The following is a 24,441-nucleotide window of genomic DNA, read 5'->3' as shown; positions in this document are numbered from 1 at the left end:
ATAAAAAGCTAAAATGAAAATAGGATTTCTTGGTCTCAAAAAAAAAAAAAAAAAAAAAGGCACACTAGCCAAAGCAAATTTAAAATCTCATTGAAAATAACTATAAATTAAATGCTACATACTAAAGATCAAAAAATGACTTTGCTAAATAGATTTTATGCTTTAGTATTTGGTTTAGGTAATGGGGATAGAATTTTCAAGCACAAAAGGTCCAAATCTAGAAAAGTTTTAATGACTTCTGATAGAGTTGGCACACATAAGAAAATTCGTCTAATTCAATATATATTTTATTGAGGAAATAACCATGAATAAATGGATGAAAAGAGTGTACTTCAGTGAAGTATTTAATAGTTTGATCTAGAAGGTCAGTAAAGTAAAGGGACAACCAAATGAAACCCAGCGACGGGCACACAGAAAGAGCTCCGGGCTGCTGGAGAGACGAACGGGGCAGTGGGGGGCCCCGGGGGGCCGTGGGGGGTGGGCAGTGGCGGGACAGCGGGGGGGGGGGGGGCCCACGCCAGCAGGATCCGCTGTGGACATGCTAACGTGGTGAGCGCCACCAAAACTGTCAGATGGCTTACAAAGAACCAAAGCAAGAAGAGATCAAAGCTAAGAGAAAGTGGAAACAGGCAAATTTAAGTTCACGAGGACTAGGAAACGTAAGTTGGTGGCACTTCCAAATTTGACAACAGTGCTGTGATAAAACCCGGATCAGGAACTCGCTCCAAAGTACCGAGTCACCTGGCTGCACCTGTAAAACGAAACCACGGTGTGCCTTCCGCTCATTCCTCACCCACACTCACGGAAACGTTAGGTTTCTGCCCCCGCGAGCCGGTCAAACGGCGTGCGGGATTCGGGGCCACCAGGAGGACAGCAGCCCGCGGCTTGGGCGGGGGTGGGCCTGCCCGCTGGGCCAGGGTGGCCGAGGAGGATCCGAGGCCAAGCATCCAGCACAGCAACAGACAAGAGTGGGCCGCACAGCCAGCGTCACAGGGGCCCCTTGTGATCCTCGTGATACGTGACGCTCCCACATTCCCATGTCGATCCCCCACTAGCAGCCGGCTCCAAACAGCCTCATTATATTTGAGCCTGCTGTGAGCACAGGGTGTGCAGAGAAGAAAGGGCTGGTGCCCCGAGAAAGCAGGAGGAGGAGGAGGGCAGGGGAGCCAAAGCTTCCATCAGACCCACAAACGGCACGAGGGAGTTCCAAAGAGCTACGGTTCAAAGCACGGTTAATTCACTTGCTGCTGAATCTCAGAGTGTCACCCGTACATTGTCACTCGCAGCCCTACAGCACGATTATCACAGAGGAACAGAAGCCAGATTAACCTCCCCAAGCACGGTTCTGATCAGTCCACTCCCCCCCAAAACACTTTCCATGGCTCCCAATTACCCACAGAACAGTCGACGCGTCAAGAGTTTCCGACCTCTGCGACACCTGCACTGATTCCTTGACTTCACTGAGGAGGAAACTGAGGCCAAGGATGAAACAAGCAACTAGAAGGTCTGACGGTGGCAGAGACAGGATCTGAGCCCAGGATCTCAGCATCTCCCCTCCACGGCCCGTGTTCTTCCCGCTGCCCTGGGGCTGCCCCAGAACCGCGTGCCTTAGTTCCCAGCCGGGGCCCCACCTGGCACTGCTACCGCCTTCTCCACAGACCCGACGGCCTGCGGTGCGGCAGGCTGAACACAGGTCCCTCAAACACACCCAGCCTCGCACACGCGCTGTGCCGGCCGGCTGCCCCCGACGCCGTGACTCCGCCTCTGCGGTCCCTGAGAACCGGCGCCCGGACGGTACAGCCGCACACGGCTCGGCCGGGGACCGCAGGCAGCTCCGTCCAGGTGGCCGTGTGGCTTCTGCTGACGTGCAGTCGTCACTGCCCCACCTCCACACCTCCTCCCTCAAGGCCGGGCTTGCACTCGTCCCCCAGCCTGGGGCGGCCTCGTCCCACCTCCAGCCACTGAGATCACACCCGCAAGACAAGACGTGGCCCTCAGGATCCTACACAGCCATCAAGTGGAGGGACGTCACCGTCCAGCAAGGGAGCCGGTACTTGCCAAGTGTCCACTAAACTTCTGATGGATGAAGGGCAGGACAGCTGAGCCCACAAGGCCTCTGATGCCCCAGCACAGTCTGTCCCCCCACCACCTCCTCACCGGCCTCCCTGGCCGGCCCAGTGACAGGCACCGGAGCCTTTCCACGGTGGCCTCAGTGACCACCTGCACCCCGCCAAAACAAGCACGTCGCATATCCAGACGCCCACTGTCGAGCATCGGTAGGAACCTGAGGTCAACTCACTGCCCTGCACACGCGGAGCTCGGTAACGAGTCACGTCCTGGACCACAGCCGAGCGACCAGACCCTGATACACAACCTAGCATGGACGTGCTCCCCAGAGGCCAAAGGTCACCGAGGTTGATCACAGGTCACACCACAGCCTGGGGATGCGGGGGCCCTGCCCCAGCCCCTCGGCAGCAGACCGGGGATAAAATCTCCCCTCCTCAAGGTCAACCTTCCCCTCCACAGGCCAACCAAGAAGTGACAGTCAGCTGCAACACTCCAGAAAGCAAGTTCAAATCACCTAACCCCACTACAACCTCCTCCAACAAACATCTGCTAAGCACACTTCAACAGGCCACATCGTCTACAAAAGGCATTAACCGGAGCAAAACGGAAGGACAAAGGGTGTGAGCCTCAAAGCAGAGATGGCGGGCATTCCCACGGTCAGGAAAAGGCAGCGGGCGTGCCCAGGGCACGAGGTGGAGGGGTCCCACGCCCGTTTCTGATTCCGTATTTCCTCCTCCTCCGCATCATAAACTTCTAGAACAACCAGCGTATCGAGGGGAGGACGACAAAAAGGAAGGGTTTGATCAATAGCGCATAAAAGGTCTTTTTCCCACAGAAGCCACCTAGCTCCAAAGAACTGATCTTCTGCTCGTGGGAAAGACTGCAGACACACAGTCACAAGACGGCCCACGTGGGTCAGAGAGACGCCTCTGCCGGCCGTCAGAGCACCGTCCGCACACGGGACACGAGGCGCACAGGACAGGGGGGACCCCCGGGAAGGCCCCTGCACGCACACCAGCAGCCCTGCGGCCCTGGGAGAAGCACGGCTGTCACCTCCCCCATCCTCAGATGCCACCGGAAGACTGGTTGCTAAACGCGTGTAAAAAGTCACCTGGGGGTCATCTCCCAACCACAGCAATGACCCTGAGGGGCCTAAAATAGGTGAACAGGCTACCTTGTGACCTGTCCCAGAGCCCTGGCCCGCTGTACCAGGCGAGACCCAAGGCCCCACGAGCTGCAGGTGCCCGGACTCCGTAGTCAGAGTCGAGGCTTAATTCTGACCAGGCACTCGCTCTGACACGGGAAGGCCGGGCCGCCCCCGCCGGCTGCGAGGGCTCCGTGCACCAAGAATGTGCGACACGCAGGGCGGCGACAGGGCTCGGGGGCCCACACCTGCAAGGGCCGCCCCCCCACCCTGGACCACAGTTTCCACCGCACACCCAGGTCTGAGCCCGGGTCTGAGCCTCCTGTGATCCCAGAACCAGTACACAAGGCATACGCGTCTGAGCTGGCCCGGGAGCCCGCACGTGGGCTCGAAGTCACAGGGCGGATGATTCCTGTTTCCAGGGCGTAACTTAACCCTGGGGCGAGTGACACCTAACCACGGGTACACCGAACAGGGCGACCCAAAGGGCCGTGGCAGAGCCATCTCTTCAGCGGACAGAACAAAACATCCCCAATTCTGTCACTGCCGTTCTCCCAAAAAACTCCGACGACTGACTACACGTTCTGTGTTCACAGCACGCTAGGTGTTGGTAACGTGGCCTCGTGAACACGCTGAACGCTACCGAGCATGCCTCCGGATGCTTCTCTGTATATTCCGTGGAGTTCAGCTCAACTGTAAGAAAGAACGTGCTCCTTGAACACACGACGATCCTTCTGCGCTCTGCCATCTGGGAAGGAGAGAAGGCTGTGTGTGCGCTGAACCCCCCCTGCTCTCAGGAGCCCTGACGCACGCGGTGAGAAAGAGGGCCAGGAGGTGAGCACGCTTCCACGCGTACTTCGGAAAGAACCGGGGAGGAGCCCGCACACACGCCTTTGCACGGCTGCCTGCGCGCACACAACGCTTCCGAAAGCGGGTAACAAGGAGGGGCTGTTGCACTAGGGGGTGGGGGCGCAGGGGGAGGAGATCCATTGGTCATGGATGCCCTCGGGGGCAAACCTGGACTTTTTAACATTGCATAATGTAGCTTTTTCAATTAAAAAAAAAGACTAGCTGGGGCGCCTGGGTGGCTCAGTTAAGCATCCAACTTCAGCTCAGGTCACGATCTTACGGTTCGTGGGTTCGAGCCCCACATCAGGCTCTGTGCTGACAGCTGGGAGCCTGGAGCCTGCTTGGGATTCTGTGTCTCCCTCTCTCTCTCTGCCCCTCCCCTGCCTCTGTCTCTCTCTCTCTCTCTCAAAACTGAATGTTAAAAAAAAAATTTAAGACTAGTAAACGAAAAATTAAACATGACCAGTCTCCAAACTTTAAGTGACAAACTCTTGTGCATTCTTACCCCTCCTCTCGTCCAGAACACCAAGGAGCGATTCTGTTAGCGTAAATTATATTACGTGTTTTGAATACTTACATTAAACGCCTAGATTTTGATTAGACATACAAATTAAATGCTGATTTAGACAGATACACAATTTTAATAAAAACTTTAAGTAGAGATCATGTCTAAAACATTATACAGCCATTAAAAACGACGGTTATGAAGACTAGCCACATGGCAGAGGCTTACGATACGATATTAACCGGAAATAAAGGTAACAAATCGACCTGCATCCTCCCCGCCTCAGTGGGGAAGACAACGGTGGGGGAAGGAGGCAGAGGGAGAAGAAAAGCCGCACAGGCAGGAGGGCAGGCCCACCGCGTGCTAGGCGCTGCACTCACCACCTCTGGGGATTAGCTCGTCAAGCCTCCAAGACGAGGGTCACTGTACCCGTTTTACAGGTAAAGAAAGTAAAGTCAAAGAAGCTTGAAAACACTGCCGAGGCCACTCTGCTGGCAAACGGCAAAGCGCGAGGGGGCCTCGTGGGGCCTACAGCCTGGGCCCTGCCCTCCATGTCCTTTGTCGCTGAGGTGCTGAGTCAGCAGCGGGTGGCTGGTTGCGGGGGGGGGGGGGGGGGGGGGGGCTCCTCACCCTCCGTGCTGTGCCGACTCTCCCTTCTAGGACCCTGGACAGACACACGAGTTACATCACGGGTTTAAAAGTAGGTTTGAAGGGGCGCCTGGGTGGCTCAGTCGGTTGAGCTCCTGACTTTGGCTCAGGTCACGATCTCACAGTTCGTGGGTTTGAGCCCCGCGTCGGGCTCTGTGCTGACAGCTCGGAGCCTGGAGCCTGCTCCGGATTCTGTGTCTCCTCCTCTCTCTGACCCTCCCCCATCCATGCTCTGGTCTCTCTCTGTCTCAAAAATAAAATAAAACATTAAAAAGTTTTTTTAAAAAAGTGGGTTTGAAAAGATATCCTCACCTAATTTTCTTAGAGTAACTTATCCTAAGAAAATGACATTGGCTTTTTAAGCGTTCTAACAAACTTGAACTGTTTCCCTTTAGGACCAATTTGCACATAGTCTAAGATTTTACCAGAAAGCCTTCCGTTTATATTATTCTCAAGAGCTGGCTAAAAACCAAACCAGAGCCATACTGGCAACGTTCCCCTCCCACAATAAATCCAGGATAAAGGTGCTTTTCCTCGCCTCCCTCCACAAAGCCCAGCGCCTTCCTTATTCTTGCTGACTTGAACTTCAACTTCCTCTCCCCAGTAAATCCAGGTGCAAGGCCGCACTGATTTATCCTTCATCTCCCGAGCCTTCCGCTCCCACTCGCCAGATGTTTCTTCCTGTTTTCTTTCCTTAACCCTGTATGACTTCCTCCCACACCACATGTCTAGAGGGGAGGTCCTGTGTCCTGGGGCTCACCATGGGCACATCGGCAAGCAGGGCGAAGGGAGCCGGGTGAGAAACCCATGGACCGCGGGCACCAGTCAGCCCTAACCTCAGGCACGTCCTCCTCCTTTACCGAACCTCAGTTTCCTCGTCTGCAAAATGGGGCTGACGGGAGGCCGCCAGCTCCATCTATCACGTACGGTCACCACCAAACTGGGGAGGGACTTCCGTGGGCAAGTGACCCAGCACTGCTGCGTCTCATCCAGCAAAGTGGCTGCTGGTGGCCCCAGAATTCACATGTTCGATCCTGGCTCCCAGCAAGACGGGGTCTAGAGGTGGAGCCTCTGGGAGGCGAGCAGGGCCTGAGGGCCACGCCCCAGGGTGGGGTCAGGGTCCCTACACAAGAGGCCCCGGGGAGCCCCCTTCCCACTGTGGCCACGTAAGGACCGGCACCTGGGCCCTGGGTTTCCAGCCTCCAGGACGCTGAGAGATGGACATCTGTCATTAGAAGCCCCAGTCCAGTGTCCCGCTAGCATGGCCGGAACGGACTCAGACATGGCCAAGCGAGGGCCAGACTCCCTCCTTTCAATGCACCGAAGCCCGGAAGCCCGCCGCCTCCGCGACGACTCGGAGCGAAGCAGCACCTGGGGCCGAGGGCCGCGAGCGACACGAGTCCTCCGCTAGGGCTCACGGGCCCGCAGTCGGCACACGCCATTCCAGACCCCGCTGTGACCCGCCTGCCGCGGACACCGGCTGTGCCCACTCAGGCTCCGTCACCTCTCCGTCCTCGGGGAACGGCTCCCCCTCACACCCTGAGCCCCAAGGGTTCCGAAGGCGTCAGCACGTTTTCCTGAGTTAACGCATTTTTACAACCGTCCTCGGCTCGGCGCTCTTCTCAGCTCGGCTCAGCTCGACACACGCCAGTTCTCATCCCACTGGTGGTCGTTCTTTTTCGTAACAGACTCCAGAAAGCACAAACAATCGTAAAACGAAAACGTCGTTTTCTTTGCAGTTTCCAGAGCTAGACCCCCGCTTGCAATGGCCTGTGGCCCTTCAGAGTGTCCGCTCCATTTCTGGGGAAAACACGGGGCCGGGGAGAGCTCGTTCTAAAGGCTGTGTCTGCCCGTGAACTTCAAAGCGTGCCCATCGGCTCCCTCCACACCCACTATTCTGCATACAGCGTGAGACAACTGTAACGTCTTCCGGGGCCTACTGTGCATCAGGCACACGGCCTCTGACCTCAGGGAACTAGAGATCCGGGGAGGCGACGCAAAGCTGCAAATCCATCTGAGCGACGCACGGGGGTGGCCGTCTACCCAGGACCCATCCCTCCCTCTTTCCCGCTACCAGAACCCCACTTTCAAAGTGCCAATGGCTGAGCCGCACGAGACACTCATTTGTCAGGGTCCCTTGCAGCTAGGGGTTGACGTGTGACCCAGCTCTGGCCAAACTCTGCTTTCCTGATACGAACCCAGGTGCCAAGGTGACTGCCCTTCACCTCGCACGAGACGGTGACCACCATCTTGCCGCCCCCAGCTTCGATGGTTGATGACAACGCAGCGAACCAACGCCAACAAGCTACCTCCCCCCGCGTCACGTGCAGAAAACTAAACCCCAGTTGTCTCAAAGTCCCCGAGTCTGATTCTGTCACCCGCAGCCGACGCAAGTGCTCACTGATACCCCTCAACGCAAGGCACCCCGCGTCGGCCGGTGAAACGGGCGCTTCCCCACCACAGGGACATTGGTGCCCTCCAGCGTCGCTTCCTGAGAACCACCCAGGCCCGTCCCAGGCCCGTAAGACAGGGCGGGTGACTCATGAGCGGCTCGCTGACGCGCGGGAAGACGGACACGGAAGACGGACGCGGGCAGACGGACGTCCCTGAGCCGCGATGAGAGGCAGAGAGGCCGGGGCGGCTGCGTCACAGCTGCAGAGGGCAAGCAGCGGTCCTTTCGTGTAGGCCCTCCCGCCCCCCTCGCTCACCCTCACAGAGGAAGCGGGCCCCGCGGCCTCACCCCCGTCACGCGCTCCTCCAACATCCAACCCTACAAAGCCAAGTATCAGAGCGAAAAGACAAACGTGTGAAAGACTGACTTTTAAGTCTGTAAAGGAGACTCGCAAACGTGTTTTTAACATTTGCTCTTAGGATCACCCACAGAAAACCGTCGCTCAACAGAGTTCCCTGAACGAGCCCTGAGAGGTCTCCTGTCAAACCGCGGGTCTGCTCTGCTCGCGATCCCGCAGGAAGTACCGTCTCTCACCGCATCACACTCGGTCTGGTCTGTTCCAAGCGGGGTGCCGCTACACGCAGCCCACGGCGGACCCGTGGCCTGGAGGAAGGACGCCGGGGGCGGCGGGTCCCCGGGGCCCTCGTGCTCCCATCCCAAGGCCGCGATGACACGGGGGGCCGACGTGGGGAGTACCTCCCAGGGGAGCTCGGCAGCTGGCAGGACGCACAGACCGCAACGCTCAGCATGCGGGCACGGTGGCGATTTTTTTTTAACGTTTTTCATTTATTTCTGAGAGACCAAGGGAGGCAGAGAGCAAGCAGGGGAGGGGCAGAGACGAAGGGAGACACAGAATCCGAAGCAGCTCCAGGCTCTGAGCCGTCAGCACAGACAGGGTGGGGCTCGAACCCACGGACCGGGAGATCATACCCTGAGCCCAAGTCAGACGCTCAACTGACTGAGCCGCCAGGGGCCCCCACGGTGGCAAATCTGCCAGTCGGTTTTATCCTCCTTCCCATTTCTCTAACCTCCCACAACACCGTGTTAGTGATGCTCACAAAAGCGCCAGGGCGGAGAAACGAGGCCGAGGAGGAGGTGTGCGGCCCCCGACCCGGGTGGGAGGACGGCCGGCCGAGAGCGGGGCCCACGCGGGGCAAAGGCTCTGAAGGGCAGGCGGGGTGGAACTGACAGGGCAAGCAGCAGGAACACTGCCCACGGTGACAGGACGTGTGGTGCGGCCGCGGGACCATCGTTCAGATAGCGGGAGTCACTGAGTAATTCAAGGAACAAAAGCGGAGAGAGGGGACCAGGCGTGCCCAAAGGGAGGGCAGAAACGTCCAGCCGTCGCTCAGCGGGCCGAGGGCGAAGGGTGCTCTACGGGAAGGCAGAGCCGGCTGAGGAGGCGCCACGGCAGGTGAGGCGTTCTGGGGCGAGGGCATCGGGCAGCCGCTGCCCACGGTTCAGTCGAGAGATCCACGTGACGAGGTGACACTTGAGCAGAGACCTGGAGGAAGCGAGTCACGCGGAAATCCGGGGCAGAGGGACGGGGGTGCCGAGGCCGGGGAGGCGGGGAGGCCTGAGAGGGAGGGCCAGGTCAGGTCAGGTCAGGCCCTGAAGGTGGGGAGAGGAGCAGGAGGAGGAGGAGGGATGAGGTAGGGGGGAAGGAAGAGGGGAGGGGGAGAGGGGGAGGGAGCAGGGAGAGAAGAGCAGGGGAGGGACGAGGGAGCAGGGGGCAGGAGGAGGGGAGGCTGCAGGGTGGGACAGGGGGAGAGGAGCAGGAGGAGGAGGGGGGATGAGGTAGGGGGGAAGGAAGAGGGGAGGGGGAGAGGGGGAGGGAGCAGGGAGAGAAGAGCAGGGGAGGGACGAGGGAGCAGGGGGCAGGAGCAGAGGCCAAGGTTGTGGGGGAGGAGCAGGAGGAGAGGAGAGGTGAGGTGCGGGTGGTATGGGTCAGAGCGAGACAAGGGGGGGAGGGGGGAGGGGAGGAGAGGAGCGGGGCAGGGGGGGAGAAGCAGCACGTGTCTGAGACCAGCGCGTGGCTGGGGTGGCCTGCACAGAACACAGAGAGTCACTGCTACAGGAGGCTGCACAAACCACAAAGACTAGGTGGCCCTTAGTCCCCACCCCCCCGCCCCGTGGGGTCTCTGCTCTTTGGTAGCTCCCAGTGTCATCCTCCCCAGGCAGACTCCAGGGAAAGGCGGAGTTGGCTGGAGCTCTCCTGTCGCCCCTCTCACCCTTCAGCCGTCCCAACGCTCCCCAAGACCACCTTCGCCCTGAGGACACGCTCGCTCGGAGGTGCACTGCTGCGGCCACGCAGCTCCGGCTGCAGGGCCGGCGCCTGGCCACCAGAGGGCGATGCGGGGCGCTGCCGGCCCACGGCCAGGACCGGGGAGAGCAGAAGCGCCCTCCGGCCACAGCGCCTGCAGTCATCCCGCAGCGCCCAGGGCAAGCCCTCTGCCCCAGGCTCTCTGAGGAGGCCCTGGGGAATGAAAAGGCCCCTCTCCCTCAGGCCTCTGAAGAGCACCGAGAAGGCCGGCAGCCACGCTAACCGGAAATAAGTGCGGGGGGAGCCTGCATCGGGACCGGCTCCCACCCCCGGAACCTCACCGTAGGGCCCCGGGGCCTGCCTGCTGCACCCAAGTCTCAACCTCCTCAGCTGCAAAACAGGGCCAGACCCGCCCAGAGCAGAAAGCCGGCACGTCGGGGTCGGGGCCACTGCCACACATTCTGACTCGTCTCTGCATTCAATGCTCTAATCTGCCGAGCACCACCGCTTAGCCGGCCCACCTTAACGTGCTCGGCTGCTCACATCAGCCTACGGCGAGATAGAACCAGCCAACGCAAAGCCCAGTCCACAGCAGGGCGCTGACTGTCTCGTGTAACTGCTCGAACACCGTGCAGAAAGTGAGGGACAGAACGGTCGTCGGTGGACCACCGTTGACCCTCGCGATCGAGAGGCTGATGGGAGCCGTGGCCGCTGCCCAGCATCACGAGAGGAGCGTACCACGGATCGCTAGCCCAGGAAAAGATCAAACTCAAAATTCCAAGTACAACTTCCACTGGATGCGCATCGCTTTGGCACCATCGTAAAGTCTGGAAACAGTCAACTGAACTATTGCCAAGCCAGGGACCATCCCCGTGGAGGAATACAGAGCACTAGCCACGGACCGTCCCCACATACAGACGCACGCACGGGGCGCCAGCCGGGGAACGTCCACACGTACGGATACGCGCACAGAGCGCTGCACCAGCACAGAGAAAGCACCCAAAACGGCAGCACGTGGGCAGTTACTTGGACACACTGCTCTCCCTGGCTCTGTTTCATGAGCACCTGATTCTGTGTCCCCAGTGAAACAACGCGTCTCTGTGTGTACCAGCCACCCCCTCCTACAGCCGTAGGCTCCCACCGTAACGGTCTGGGCCTCCCTCGCTCCCCAGTCTACCTGGCTTCACGACCAACCAGGCGCCAGCACCCCCCTCCGCCAGCCCTGCGGCACCCCCAGCCCACGGCCTCGGCCTACCCTGATCTCTTCCCTACCCCTCCACACTCCCAAGTGGCTGCCCAAGGACCCACCCGCAGCCCCAGGCCGCTGGCGACACCCTGCCTGGAAATCTTCCATGGAAGAAATTTCAGATGCCCCGTGCCAAGCTTTGATCCCCTGGTTCAAAACCTTCCAGAGGCTTCATGCTGAGCTCCTCCTTTGTGCCTTCGGCACCCTCGGGACCTGCCCCTTCCTGCTTGTTGGCCTCTGTCCCCCTCCCAGCCCTCCCCCACCAGGCCCTGGGCCTCAGGGCTTGGGTGCCCTGTCCCGCAGCTGGCTGCCCCTGGAAGACCCCTCCCCACCTTCAAATCGACCTTCCCTTAAAGGTGCCTATTCCGGGGGCACCTGGGGGGCTCAGTTGTTTAAGTGTCCAACTCTTGATTTCGGCTCAGGTCATGATCTTGCAGTTTGTGAGTTCGAGCCCCATGTCAGGCTCCGTGCTGACAGCTTGGAATTCTCTCTCTCCCCTCTTTCTGTGCCCCTCCCCGGCTGGCTATCTCTCTCTCTCTCTCTCTCTCTCTCTCTCTCTCTCTCTCTCTCAAAATAAATAAGGAAACTTTTAAATAAAGAAATGAAGAAACAAAAGTGCCTGTTCCCAAGGGTCTTTGCTGGCCGCTCATCTCCAGCAGCACCCAGCCTTTACCTCGGCAGTTTTGTTCTCCACGTGCACTTAGCACCTTCTGGTAGTTTCCAGAGCCCTGAATGTGTGTGTGTGTGTGCCCGCCTTCCTGTCTCCTCACACGGGGATGTCAGCTCCTGGAGAACGGGGCCCAGGGGGTCTGGCTCCCTGTTTCTGCCCAGCGCCCACACCAAGAGCGAGTGAACTATGCGGGCACTTCACGTAAATGACCTCCTGGTCACCAGACCCCGCAGGGTGGACCTCGTTTCTCCAGTCATGCAGTCAGGGCCTGACGCTGGGGCTGAACTGCCTCGTCCCGCCATCACGGCCCCGCAGGACTGTCCTCCAGCCCCAGGCACTGTGGGGACAGCTAACTCCAAGTCTCGCTTCTGGGATGAACAGCTCCACAGACCCCCTCCTCCCAACAGCCGCCTCGCCTCCCTGCCTCCTTCTACTCGGATGCTCGCCAGCCTCGAGCCAGCCTCAGTGCTCACTCGGAACTACCACGAGTCCGTGCACCCGGCCTCGCTCCTTCTCTAGTCGCGTCTGAACACCCGGAGTGCCAGGGCCGGGCGCCTCACACCCTTGACCTCAAGGCCCCACGCCTGGGAGGCGCTGGCTCCGCGGGCCTCGGGACCCGCGTGTTTTGCACACGGCCCGATCCCACTCCCACGCAGCCGCACGCGATGAAAATGAATGTCTCCAAGTGTCATTTTCTCGGGCTTCAAAGCAGGCAGCCTTTTGCACAAGTAAATATTGAGTCAATGCTAAGAGCAGAATGAGCTGTTAAGTTCTATTTGCTACTTTCATCCCCAGGCTCATAACCGAGCACAAGCTAAACAAAGAGAAACAGCTCTCCGCCGACGAAATGACATTCAGCAGGTAGAATCATTTCTGTGGGCACTTCTCACATCAGTGATTTGCTTCTCCAACATTGGCAAATATTTGCCACTTATGTCTTTTATGTAATGTGAAGATAATATATTCCACTGTCTTCCAAAGCCATCTTAAATGCCTTATAAAAACAGGCAATTCGCTGGCTGTGTTTTCTCCTGCCGCGACACACGAATCCGGTAATTGTTTAAATTTGAAAGCTTTGGTTTCAGCTTCTTGGTGCTGGATTTAATACTCAACTAGCAGGCTGAAGAGAGAAAAGGCTCCAAAGACCACCAGCCCAACAAAAGAATCTCATTTGTACATGTTAACCTTTCATCCTGCCCGTACGCGGCCCCTCTGCTGACAGGCCGTGACCGCTTTGTTCCTAAGTAGGACTTTGGTTTCCCCAAGCCGCGTCCGTGACCATGTCCGTGAGAAGCCTGACGGGGCCCCCGATCCTGAACCAGAGCCGCACCTCCCGTCAGACCTAGCTCGTCTTCACCGACCACCTCCTCGCCGCCTGCTATTAGAGACCGCTGAACTCAACCGGGGGACATGAGCAAACCACCCTGACTCGTCAGTGACCACACAGTGACCACGTACGTCAGTGCCCGGAAAATCAAGTTAAAGGGAGACGGGCCAAGGCAAACGAACCAGAACAAGGCACTGACCACACCGGTCGGCGTCCATCCTGTGCGGGCGCGCTCTCCGGCACCGCGCACGCATCGTCCCCCGGATCTGCACACCCGGCCCCGCCAGCGCCACGGGGAGGACCGACGGGGACAGCGGGGGCAGGGCCAGGCTCGCTCCCTCCAGGGGCCGGAGAGCGGTGTCCTCAGCATCCCTACCCTCCCTCCGTGACTCGACCTCCCCGCACCGCCTCCGGGGCACAGCTGTGCTGGCGGGCTAGAAAAGCGAGTGGCTAAGGTATACCTCAAACCCTGAGAGCGGACTCCTTCGCCCCAGGTCCACCTGACACCCCCTGGTGGGCTAGACCCCGGCCGCCCAGCTGCCAGGCTCCCCTCTGCCGCACCCACACCTGGGATGCTCTATGAGTGGCCCGGTCATTAGCGTGGGGTCTGATAGGCTGTCCCCACGCCCACTGTAGTAACAGCAGTGACGAGGCACAGTGACGAGTCCCGAGGCACCGCAGATAGGCAGGCCACACAGCAGAGCACAGGCCGGGCGCTCCGTCAGCACGAGCGCAGGAAATACACTGTGAAGCCCAAAGGCGTGGGCAGAGCGGCATTACCACGCGTGTGGAGGAGGAAAACTGGTCGTGCAAATGCGTGGACACCAAAGTCTCTCTCTAGAAATTACTTCTGAATTAGCAAAGGAAAAGAGGAACTTTCCAGCAGTGGAACGGACAGACGCCATCTTAACCAAGTGACCGGACGGGACTCATCCACTTGGGACAAGCCAGTGGTGGCCTCCTGCCATGGCGACGAGACCACAAACCTCTTAGGCGACCTTCCTGCCAGCGACGGGCCCGAATCTCACCCGCAGAAACGAGACAAGCCACGCTGGCGGACACCACGGAAGAGCGGGCCTGCCCTCTTCCAAAACACCGACACCCGGGGACGCGGCGCGAGGCTGGGACGCTGCCCCAGGCCGCCAGAGGTGAGGGACGAGGAAGAAGACAGCCAGCGCATCGCCGAGACGACAGGCACGATGTGAACGTGGGCCGTGGCGGAGATAAGAGCGCCGTATCGACGTGCGATGTCCCGACTCTGGCAACAGTGCTGTGGTTACGCCCAGAGTCTCTGCGCTTGGAAAACACGCAGAGACAGACGTTCTCAGGAGGAAAGGGATGCGATGCATCCAACAGACTCAAACGCCAAAGTTCGGGAAAAACGCGCATACACACACACACACAGAACGAAAAGGGGCAAAATGCAAACGACGGGGGCATTAACGTGGGTGTCGTCTGGAACGCTCTTGCAACTTTTTTGTAAATCTGAAATCACATGAAAATAGCAAGTGTAAAACATCACGTGCCTCCACCGTGTCTGGAAGACGACGCCCAGAAGTTGGCAGGCAGAGGAGGTGGGGGGAGGCGGGCATTCCGCCGCACGCTCTTCGGTGCTGCGTGAATGTGTGACACGTGCACGCACAAAGCCATCCACAGAATGAGCACACAACCCTTCTGTGTGCAGGGGAACAACCCTTCTGCACGCAGAGGGGAGCACCTTGGTGGACAGGGCCGCTCAGCTTCCAGGCTCCGCCCACCCGGCCTCCCCCAGGCCCTGCAGCCCAGCCGCGTGCCTCGTGCGCCACCTGCTGGCCGAGTGGGACGCCGCCCGCCTCGGCGCGCCAGCCCCGGGGCCAGCCACCCTGGCACCTGCCCAGCTAGGAGCCATCTCATGACGGTGGCCACATCCCGCCTTCCGGAGAGCGCCCGCATCCAGCGAGACGCCCCACGCGGAGGGACACTCCACAGAGACGAGACGTACAAAGGAAAGCTCGCAGGCGGCAGGCAAGTGAACTCCAGCAGAGAGGTTTCAAGGCAAGCGCGTGCCTCAGAGCCCGTGCGGCTCCCATGGCCCCCACGCGGCTCCCATGGCCCCTGGGAACCAGGCTGGGACTGCACTGTCCCCTGCTGGCCTGCCCCCCAAGCCCTGCCTTGGCTCCTCCTCCCCTCCCCCACCCCGCGAGCACTCACGGCCTATCACACACCACACCGACCCTGAGCCCCCAGAGGAAGGTGCGAAATCAGCAGCAGTCAGGACACCGGTCACCAGCCCTGCGCCCCATGAACCCTATGAAGAGCAGGGACGTCAACCTGGCTGGTCCTGCGGAGCAAATGAGAGCGGCTCCAAAAGCCGAAGGAGCTCCATGGGGGCACAAAGGAGAAAGGACAGAAAATCCCAGATCAACCGCACTGGGAGCAAGTTACCGAAACGCGTCTAAAGTAAAGCACAAGGACAAACGACTCTCCTCCTCGGGACTCGCTGGCAGGACAACACAAACAGACGCCCTCACGAGGTAACCCCAGAACGCGGCACAGCCACGCGCCCTCCACCAGCGGCGGACTTACCGAGGTCCGTGTTGGGACCGGCCAGAAGTTGCTTGAACTTGTCGAGCCGCGAGGCCTCTCTTTCACTTAACGCTGAGCTGCTGAGGGTGCTGGGGTCTGACGTCCCGCCAAGTGCGACGGTCACCGAGTGCGGCAGAGACTGGGACCTCTGCAAAGGGGCGGTGTCGCTGGCACTTTCTGCAGAGAGACAGAGAGAGAGTGCGCGCGCGCAGGGGGTGAGGACGGCCTCCCGGACGCCCCAGCGGCCATTCCCCACGAAGAAGGCCCCACCTGTGCCACTTTCCCTCGGTGAGCGCCACTGTGTCACCGCTGTCCCTTCCTCCCGTCACCGGGCAGTGCAGACCCGGGTTTCTTGGGCAACGAAATGAAACTAGAGGACACCCACGAAGCCCGGCCACCTCACCGGTAACACAGACACGCCCCACGGAAAGGCAAAATGGAGATGCCCAGAAAACCCGCCTCAGGGCAGACCGACGGTCAGGGTCCTCCAAAGCAGGCCTGTCAGGCGTACCAGGCGACACCGCCCGAGGACCTGTTGACACCGAGCAAGGATGAGGGTCCCCCGGGCCTGAGCACGGAAGGAAACCACCGAGTCACACGTGGAGGGGAACAAGATCTCCCCATGCCCCATGGGGGAGGTGGGGCAGGGACCCTCACCGAGAGAACGCTCAGGAAGCAAGAGCCCACCGCACGTAGGGGAGGGGCAGCGGCTGCGGGCCTGCCCGGCCCTCACCCAGAGGACCTACCACCACGCGCGAAGGCCCAGCGACCCCGCGACTGGACGCACAGGACCGAGGTGAAACAGTGCACGAAACCCAGCAAGCCAGGACCGGGAACAGCCACAGGAGAGAGCCCAAGGCCCAACAGGCCACTCACAAAGAGCCACCGGGACCAACAGGGGCCCACGAGCAAATGGCAGTGACGGGTGCACACCCCCAGGTCGAAATACCATCGAGGGTTCACACCTTCCAAAAATGAGATTTAAAGCGGAGGGATAAATAAGCTCCAGGAAATGAAATGGGGCCAGGGACAGACACGTGAAGCGTGCGTGCCGGCTGCTGGCAGCGGCTGGAGGACCCCCACCGTCCCTCCCGTCGGCAGAGTGGACCCGTCACCCTAAAAACCCAGATGGGGAAGGCTTCACACAGAAACCCTCAGGCCACAGGGCAGCAAGGCGGCCCACGGCCTCTGGGCAGAGTCTGGCCCAGTCGGGCTTCCAGAAAAGCCTACAGAAGTGGGCGTCATGGTGAGAGCACCTCCCGGCCCCTCCTCAGGGCTGACCCCTCACCTGCAGGAGGCGTCCCGCTGGCCCACCTCGGGGAAGGCTCTGCAGGGGGAGGGAACGGGGAGGGTAGTGGCGGGATGTTCAGACCGCCCCCCCCCCCCACAACACCACCACCCTCAGAATCTATCACCGAGCCACTTGTCATGATTCTTTAGGAAAAACAACGGGCAGAAAGAACAGTCCCCCTTCTATCGCAGAACTAAGCGTGCTGATCTCACTCCTCTGCGATCGGACAGGATCAGTGCGATTTATGAGGACACGTGACAAGGGGCACCTGGGTGGCTCGGTCGGTTAAGTGTCCGGTTCTTGATTTCGGCTCAGGTCACGATCTCACAGTTCTTGAGTTCAAGCCCCACATTGAGGATACGTGAGGACCACTGACTCCTGCACGGAGCACACATCTGGTCACTCTACGATGGGGCAGGTGGGGTCTGGAAGGCACAGCGACAGCAGGTCCCCCCAGGAAGCCGGCAGGCTGACAGCCAGGTCTCCCTGCTGCTGTGAGTGGAAAACACGTCGGCCTCCCCCCTCCGGGGCCCCTCAGAGTGGGTCTAACCCTCACCAGTCAGTGCCCACCCACTACCCGCTCGCAGCTCAGTCACGGTCAGCGACCGACACAGACCTCACCTGGCCGTGCCCCCTTCCCGGCAGACACGCACCTTGCCACGAAGCCAGCGGCAGCCTAAATCAAGCAAGCGCACCTGACTGCAGGCCTAGATCTCTCAGGCGTTTGCTCAGGAAGGCAGGACGGCCTAGAGGTCAAGAACAGGCACCGGAAGGCCAGCCTGAGAGCGCCACGCGGCACAGCACTGAATTTTCAGGCCGCCGTCTCTCAGGGGCAGACACTGAGCAGGTGACGTGCGCGCCCCACAGTGACGCGCCGTAAAGGCACAGGCGCCCGACACGAACGCTGGCCGTGGCAAGGACAAAGAGCGCTCCAAGCAGACCACGCCCTGTGGAATGCAGCGTCCCGGGCTTTCCCAACGGCACAGCACCGCGCCAGGCACACTCTCGTCACGTGGAATTCACAGGTCCCTCACCTGAACAGCGGCCGTGTGGCCCATGCAGGGACGAGGGTGGGGCGGGGTGTGGAGGCAGGGACAGCACGTGGTCACCAGGCCCCGAGGACAGCCCCGTGTACCTCAGCAACATTTATGGAATGAGCCGGTACAGCAAGGGGAAACAAAGGGAGTGGGACGTGGTCCCTGCCCTCTGGGGAACCCGCAAAGCATACAGATGAAGCGTGAAGACGGACGTGACCCCACAGGGAAGCCGGCCGACCCGGCACCTCCCCGCCCGAGCCCGGAGCCTCACCCTCCCGGAAACCCTATGGATCTCACCTCCTCTCTGAAACCTTCCATGATATGCCCCGGCCCTCCTCAACAAGACAAACCTGGGACTTCTACACCCGGGTGCTTCTGGGTCCCATCCACCGCTCTGAGGCCCCGTCCCGCTCGCGGGGGTGCAAGACTCACCTCCTCGCGTCTCCCCACTAGACTCCCACCAGGTGCCAGTCGACACCTCCGCGCCGGGCCCGGTCGAGCAGGAACGAACACTGACGTGTCCATCTTGGCACGGACACAGAGTGAGCCATCCCGACGACAAACGGGCCACCAAGGGGACTGAACACAGGCCCATGGGTTCTGCCCGCCACTGCCAGCCCCCCGGGGGGGTCAGCTCCCTAAGGGGCCACCTCGGCACTGCGCATGGGTGCGGGGGACGGGGGGGGGGGTGGTGCAGCCAGCCCTGGTCTCCGCCCACTCCACGCCAGGAGCAGCCACTCCCTGCCCCAGATGCCACAACCAGCAAAGTCCCCTGGGGCTGGACTCGCCGGTGGACAGGCCCCACCCTAGGCAGCGAGGCCGGCGGCTGGCGGCAGGCTCTGGAGTCAGACGCCGGGGGCTTGAGCCCTGTGCCACACCACGCAGACCGCCACTCCGGGCAAGCCGTGTGACTTCTCCGTGCCTCCCCAGTAAACTCGCTCCTAGAGCGGCTGCAGAGTCTGCCGGGGTCCGCCCATGATGAGGGCCCGCCACAGGCCTTGCCACATGGCCATGGCGGACAGTCCACGAATGCCGGCTGCTATCGTGACACGGGGGTGCTCACCCAGAGCAGACAAAGGAAAGACGTTGCACTCCCAGGCAGGGGGAGGCGGGGGGCAGTTGCAGTTATCGGCCCCCTCCCCCAGCACGAGCCGCCAGGAGCACCCTCCACCTGGCTTTTACAGGAGGCGGCCACACCAAGGCCCCCCACCCTGGCTGGACCCAACCGTGCACGTGGCCACAGGCTGAATGCTCTGCACCCCGAAGTTCATACATTGAAGTCCTGCCCCCCGACGGGATGGTGTCAGGAAGAAGGGCCTCTGGGAGGTGATCGGGTTTAGAGGAGGTCAGGAGGCTGGGGTTCCCACGGTGTCATTAGCGCTCTCGTAAGAGTCACGAGACAGTGGGTCTCCCCCTCTGGTCCCCCCCACGCGGGGATACCGCCGTCCGCACCCAAAGAGGGCCTTCGCCAGGATCCAACCATGTTGGCGGCCTGATCTCAGACTTCCAGCCTCCAGAACTCTGTTCATACTCCATCTGGTCTATGGGATTCTCACTACAGCCACCCCACTGACCAACACCGGCTCCACATCTCTGGGGTGCTGAGGCCCCCTCCAGCAACTGCTCGGACGGCGGGTATTACAGAGGCTCTACCCAGGCCCCTGAGACGTGAGAAGATGCCTCAATGGCTCGCATCAGCACAGCAAAGGGCAGAGGAGCACGGGGTGCCTGCCAACAGGAAGAGGTGCGTAGGCTGAGGGTGCGCGGGGGGACGGTCAGAAGGCAGGGGGCAGTCAGTGCAGGGGGTGGTCAGCACGTAGGAGGCAGTCAGTGCAGGAGGTGGTCAGTGCAGGGGGTGGTCAGTGCAGGGACAGTGAGTGCAGGGGCGGTTAGTGCAGGGGCGGTTAGTATGGGGGGCGGTCAGCACGCAGGGGAGGTCAGTGCAGGGGGCAGTCAGTGCAGAGGGTGGTCAGCACGTAGGGGGCAGTCAGTGCAGGGGGTAGGCAATGCAGGAGGTGGTCAGTGCGGGGGCGGTCAGTGCAGAGGCGGTCAGTGCAGGGGGGGTTAGTGGGGGGGCAGTCAGCGCAGGGGGCGGTCAGTGCGCATGGGGGGGTGGTGCGTATGCACGAGCCGGTCAACGCACGCAGGCTGAGGGCGCACAGGGACGGTCCATCGGTCACAGGGAGTCCCAACCCACTTGTGGAAGCCCTACCCGGACTTTCATGTTCAGGCTCAAATACTTTGAAGTTCACTGTATTTTAGAAAAAAATAGTTTAGATTCCAATATGCAAACTGATCACCACACTCTCAGCTAAGGAGACTTGTGGCATCTCAAAAGTTAATCAACCCATGGGAAGGGTTTCTGAAGACAGACCAGGTACGGACACCAGCTCCGGGTGTGCGGGAAGGGAAACCTGAGGCCGCCCTCACCAACATACGGGGACAAGCCTGGGAGGAGGAGCCAGTGAGGGTGTGGTCGCACTGGCCCCTCTGCTGCCCGTGCCCACGCCTCCCTCCTTCACCTTCTCAGAAAGGCGCCCCGAGGCCTCACCTGTGATTCCGCCCCAGGGTCCTGCCTGCTCTCACGACCGTGCCCGCCTCTATTTTGACCTTTGGCTCTAGTCACCTCCCCGCACACTCCGTGCCTCCTTGCCCATCATGCGTAGGTCGGTGTCCGTCCCCCTCGCCAGAACGCGCTCCAGGGCAAGGACTCCCCTGGGGGCCCCCAAGCCCTGAGAGCAGTGCCTGACCCATCCCAGAAGCTCGTCAAATACCTGCTGTCTTACACCACAGGCCCCCAAAAACAAAAAGAACCACAGTAACAACAGCAATCTCGAGAAAGGCCACGGAGAGCCAGGCACAGGGTACCAGACACACGCTGATCCCATCCTTCAGTTTATAACCTGAACTCACCACTCCAAACCCCGGACCCCACCCCAGCCCCACCCCCATGTGTACCTGACCCGGGGCAGGGGATCACTGGAAGCTGCCGATAGAGGTGCAGGCTCTGAACGTGTAAGCAGCCTGGCCCCTCGGCTGGAAATGTCACCCCCGGAACAACCGGGGGGCACTTAGGAGGGAGACGGGGTCCCCCGGGGCCTTGCACTAGCTATGTCTCCCACGACCAGCCACAAAAGCCACAAAAGCTGGCCCCCGCACTTGGAGGAGAGAAGCGCTCAGCTGGGAGGGCAAAGAAAAGTCCACCGCGGGCACTCAGGGAGCTGCTGCCACACCCAGAACAGAACCCGCCTAATCTCCCACAGGGAGAGGACTCCGGCCCCTTCTCTCTCAGAAACGCACCCCGTCTGCTCGGTGCCCCCATCCCACCTGCAGGACAGGACGTGTGGCTCTCGCTGACGGACTTCACCAGCCGGAGGTCACTGCTCGGCACCGCGGGAGGCTCGGGCGGCCGGCGGCGCTCCTGCCGCTGGCTGTGGTTGCGCAGGACGCGGTTGGCCGTCTCCATGACCACCTCGGTGTTCAGGCTCTCGGCCGCCATGGCCAGGAGCTCATCGTCGTCTTCGCTGGCGTCCCAGGCGTCGCTGGTGTTGCTCTCAAACTCCTGGAAGGTGCTGGTCCTCCTGGCCTTCACCGGTGTGGTGGGCACCTTGGGCGTGGCCTTGAGCAGGCTGCGAAGTAAAGGCAGGTCTTTGCTTGTCCTCCCGGAGGCCCGAGAGGATCCCCCCCAGATCCCGTCAGGAAGGAGCTCCCCGGTGGGACAGAGCACACATGAGCGTTCCACTTCAGCTGAGCTAAGGGTAAAGCTGAGGGTAAAAGCAAATACGATCCAAAGAAGCATCCAGAAGAAGACTCGTAAGGATTTAGCGGCAGGAAGGAGAGGCTTTCGAGGGCCAGTCACGCTGAGCAGCCTCAGCCCTCGTACGGAACCGATTTGGGAGCAAACGCAGCAATGCACAGTAAGGACACTCAGACCTGCTCCCCAAACCTCCCACTGGCCCGTGCCTGCAACCTCCCAGGGGGGCTGTCCACAGAACACAGGCCTCTGGTACGCGGACCTGGAGAGAGCACAGCTTCCACAAGGTCCTTAAACAAGGACAGCGCGGTCCTGCGGGGCCACAATGCCTCTCGCATGCCTCTGGGGCAGAGCCCAGACACAGGGGCACAGCAGGCCCCGGGTGACCGCGCAGAGTGCGGCCAAGGGCGAGGAAGTAAACCCACCACCGTGAGCCAGGCCCTCCCCCACCAGCTCAGGGGGTGCCAGCCCCGGGCTCTCCCGCACAGGCTCCCCCACCTCGGGCCGGGCCTCCAAGTCTGCCTTCCTCCAGAGGACGGGCCGTGCAAGGCCTCGACACATGTCTGCGTAAGGGAAGGCCGCTCGCCTCCCCCTCAGGAATCCCAGGGGGCCGGAGGGTCACCACGGCGCCCAAGAGCGTGCCTAAAGCAGCCTGAGTCCAGGCCTCACTTACGTGCCATGTAACAGTGGGTCGAAGGGGGGGTGCTGGGCGCCATACACATGCTGGATGCTGTTTAAAAAAGAGAAGGGAGACCGATTAGCTTCTCTTCCGCTTCCCCAAGAGCCCACCACTGACTCAGGAAAAGGACCGGTTCCCAGCAACCCACATACGAGCCTGAGGGCAGCAACTCTCCATCAGCTGCCACGGGTCCCAAGGGCCCGCCCGGGAGGGACGAATGGTGCCACACAAGCCCACACGCACAAACAACGGGGCATTCAGCCCACCCTGCAAATGGGCCTCGGCCCGGGGCCCCAGGCAGCACCGGTGACGAGGCCACGGAGGGCTGGGGGCTACTCCCAAAGCTCCGGCAGCCTCTGCTCTCCGGCCGGGTGCCACCGGCAGGACTTAGCCCTGATGACCAAATGCCCATCTGGAAATTCTCACCTGGTACCACTCTGTCTAAAGACAAAACGCAGAATTACAAAGAGAAGATAAATGTAGTTTTTTAGGGGCACCTGGGAGGCTCAGTTGGTTGAGCGTCAGACTTCAGCCCAGGTCATGATCTCACGGTCTGTGAGTTCGAGCCCCACATCGGGCTCTGTGCTGACAGCTCAAAGCCTGGACCTGCTTCAGATTCTGTGTCTCCCCCTCTCTCCGTCCCTCCCCTGCTCACGCTCTGTCTCTTTCTTTAGAAAACAAACATTAAAAAAAATGTTTTTAATTAAAAAACATAGTCTTTTAAAGACATAATAGTCTCATTATAAAACTCCTCGGCTCATCAGAATAAACTTGGAAAATGGCAGGCGAGCAGGGTGGTCGGCTGAGCAGCCCGACCCACACCCCCTCCTCCTGGGCTGGGGGGGCTTCCAGCCGGGAAGGCCAGATGACCCGGCGCAGGTGAGTCAGAGGTAGCGCAGCCCCTCCTGGTTTCACAGCGCACGCCCCTGGCCCGCAGCCGTTCCCTCCCTTCCTGCCTGGAACTCAGGCGGGAGGCCTGGAGATTCCTCGGCCTTCGTGCCACGGTGAGAAACAACCTTGAGATGCGGGACCAGCCCGGAACGCGGCCGAACGCGGAGATGAGAGCGCAGTCCACCCGCCCGCCCCCCTCGGGCTCCCCCTTACGTGAAACAAACAGAGCCCGCTCTTCCAGCCGCTAGCAGGGAGACCTCCTGTCACCGTCCGCACACAAGAGACAACCGCCGTAACACTGACACAGCAGCCGGTCGGCGGTGCGCACACGCGAAAACAAAGGCAGACGCCGGGGCGTTTCACGCACAGAAGAATGTTTTCATTTTTAAAGACAGAATGCAACCCTACCTTTTTCACTCAGCAACATGCCATGACCCTTTCCCCGTTTCGTTACCTTTCAATTTACGTAAATGCATTTATTGACCTTATATTTATTGACCTTATATATGACCTTATATTGACCTTTGATACGTGCAAAAACATACACGCTCCGTATCAGATTCAAAAACATGATGAGAAGGGCACAAATTTCTCTGCCACTCCTTGTAAACCTGTAATTACTTCCAACGTTTGAAAGGTTTTAAAAGTGGTAACAGCAGAATGAGCACCAGGTGACCCATGCCCGCTCCACCTCCCTGGACAGCACCACCTCTAACCTCGCTGTCCCACCACAGAACTGCGTCGTAACCGAAGCGCTGCCCACCGTGACGCGTACTGTCCACACGGCAGCCGGGGGGACAACCAAATCACTGCTGATTTCATGGGAGAAAAGTGCTCCCAACGCTGCCTGTGTGTCCCCCCGGTCATTCGGAAGGTTAAACAATTTCGAAACACTTTTGTTCGCTTGTGCTACTCCATTCAGTAAACCGGCTACTCGGGCCCTTTGTCCGTTGTTCTAAGGGGGTGTTCGCCCTCTTCCTACTGCACCCTAAAAACCTTTTTGGAAACAGAGGATTTCTTGTCATTCAGGCAGTGTGGCTGGCAGAACAGTGG

At 60.2% G+C, this 24,441-nt stretch overlaps 1 protein-coding gene across 11 annotated transcripts in view; it reads right to left on the bottom strand.

Moving 5' to 3' along the window:
- TBC1D22A (TBC1 domain family member 22A) overlaps nucleotides 1–24,441 on the bottom strand; it is a 325,287-nt gene that overhangs the window by 280,664 nt on the left and 20,182 nt on the right. For 5 of the 11 annotated variants that reach the window (XM_045464835.1, XM_045464837.1, XM_045464843.1 and 2 more), the window contains exons 2-4: nucleotides 22,492–22,548; nucleotides 21,365–21,693; nucleotides 15,737–15,913 (exon numbers count right to left, since the gene is read on the bottom strand). In XM_045464835.1, the coding sequence (XP_045320791.1) occupies nucleotides 15,737–15,913; nucleotides 21,365–21,693; nucleotides 22,492–22,548 (563 nt within the window). The remainder of the gene's footprint in view (nucleotides 1–15,736; nucleotides 15,914–21,364; nucleotides 21,694–22,491; nucleotides 22,549–24,441) is intronic. The other 6 variants (XM_045464836.1, XM_045464838.1, XM_045464844.1 and 3 more) reach the window with 2 other exon arrangements.

The sequence above is a fragment of the Leopardus geoffroyi genome, chromosome B4 (assembly GCF_018350155.1).
Source record: "Leopardus geoffroyi isolate Oge1 chromosome B4, O.geoffroyi_Oge1_pat1.0, whole genome shotgun sequence".
Lineage (NCBI taxonomy): Eukaryota > Metazoa > Chordata > Mammalia > Carnivora > Felidae > Leopardus > Leopardus geoffroyi.
This window is presented reverse-complemented; position numbering and strand designations above follow the sequence as displayed.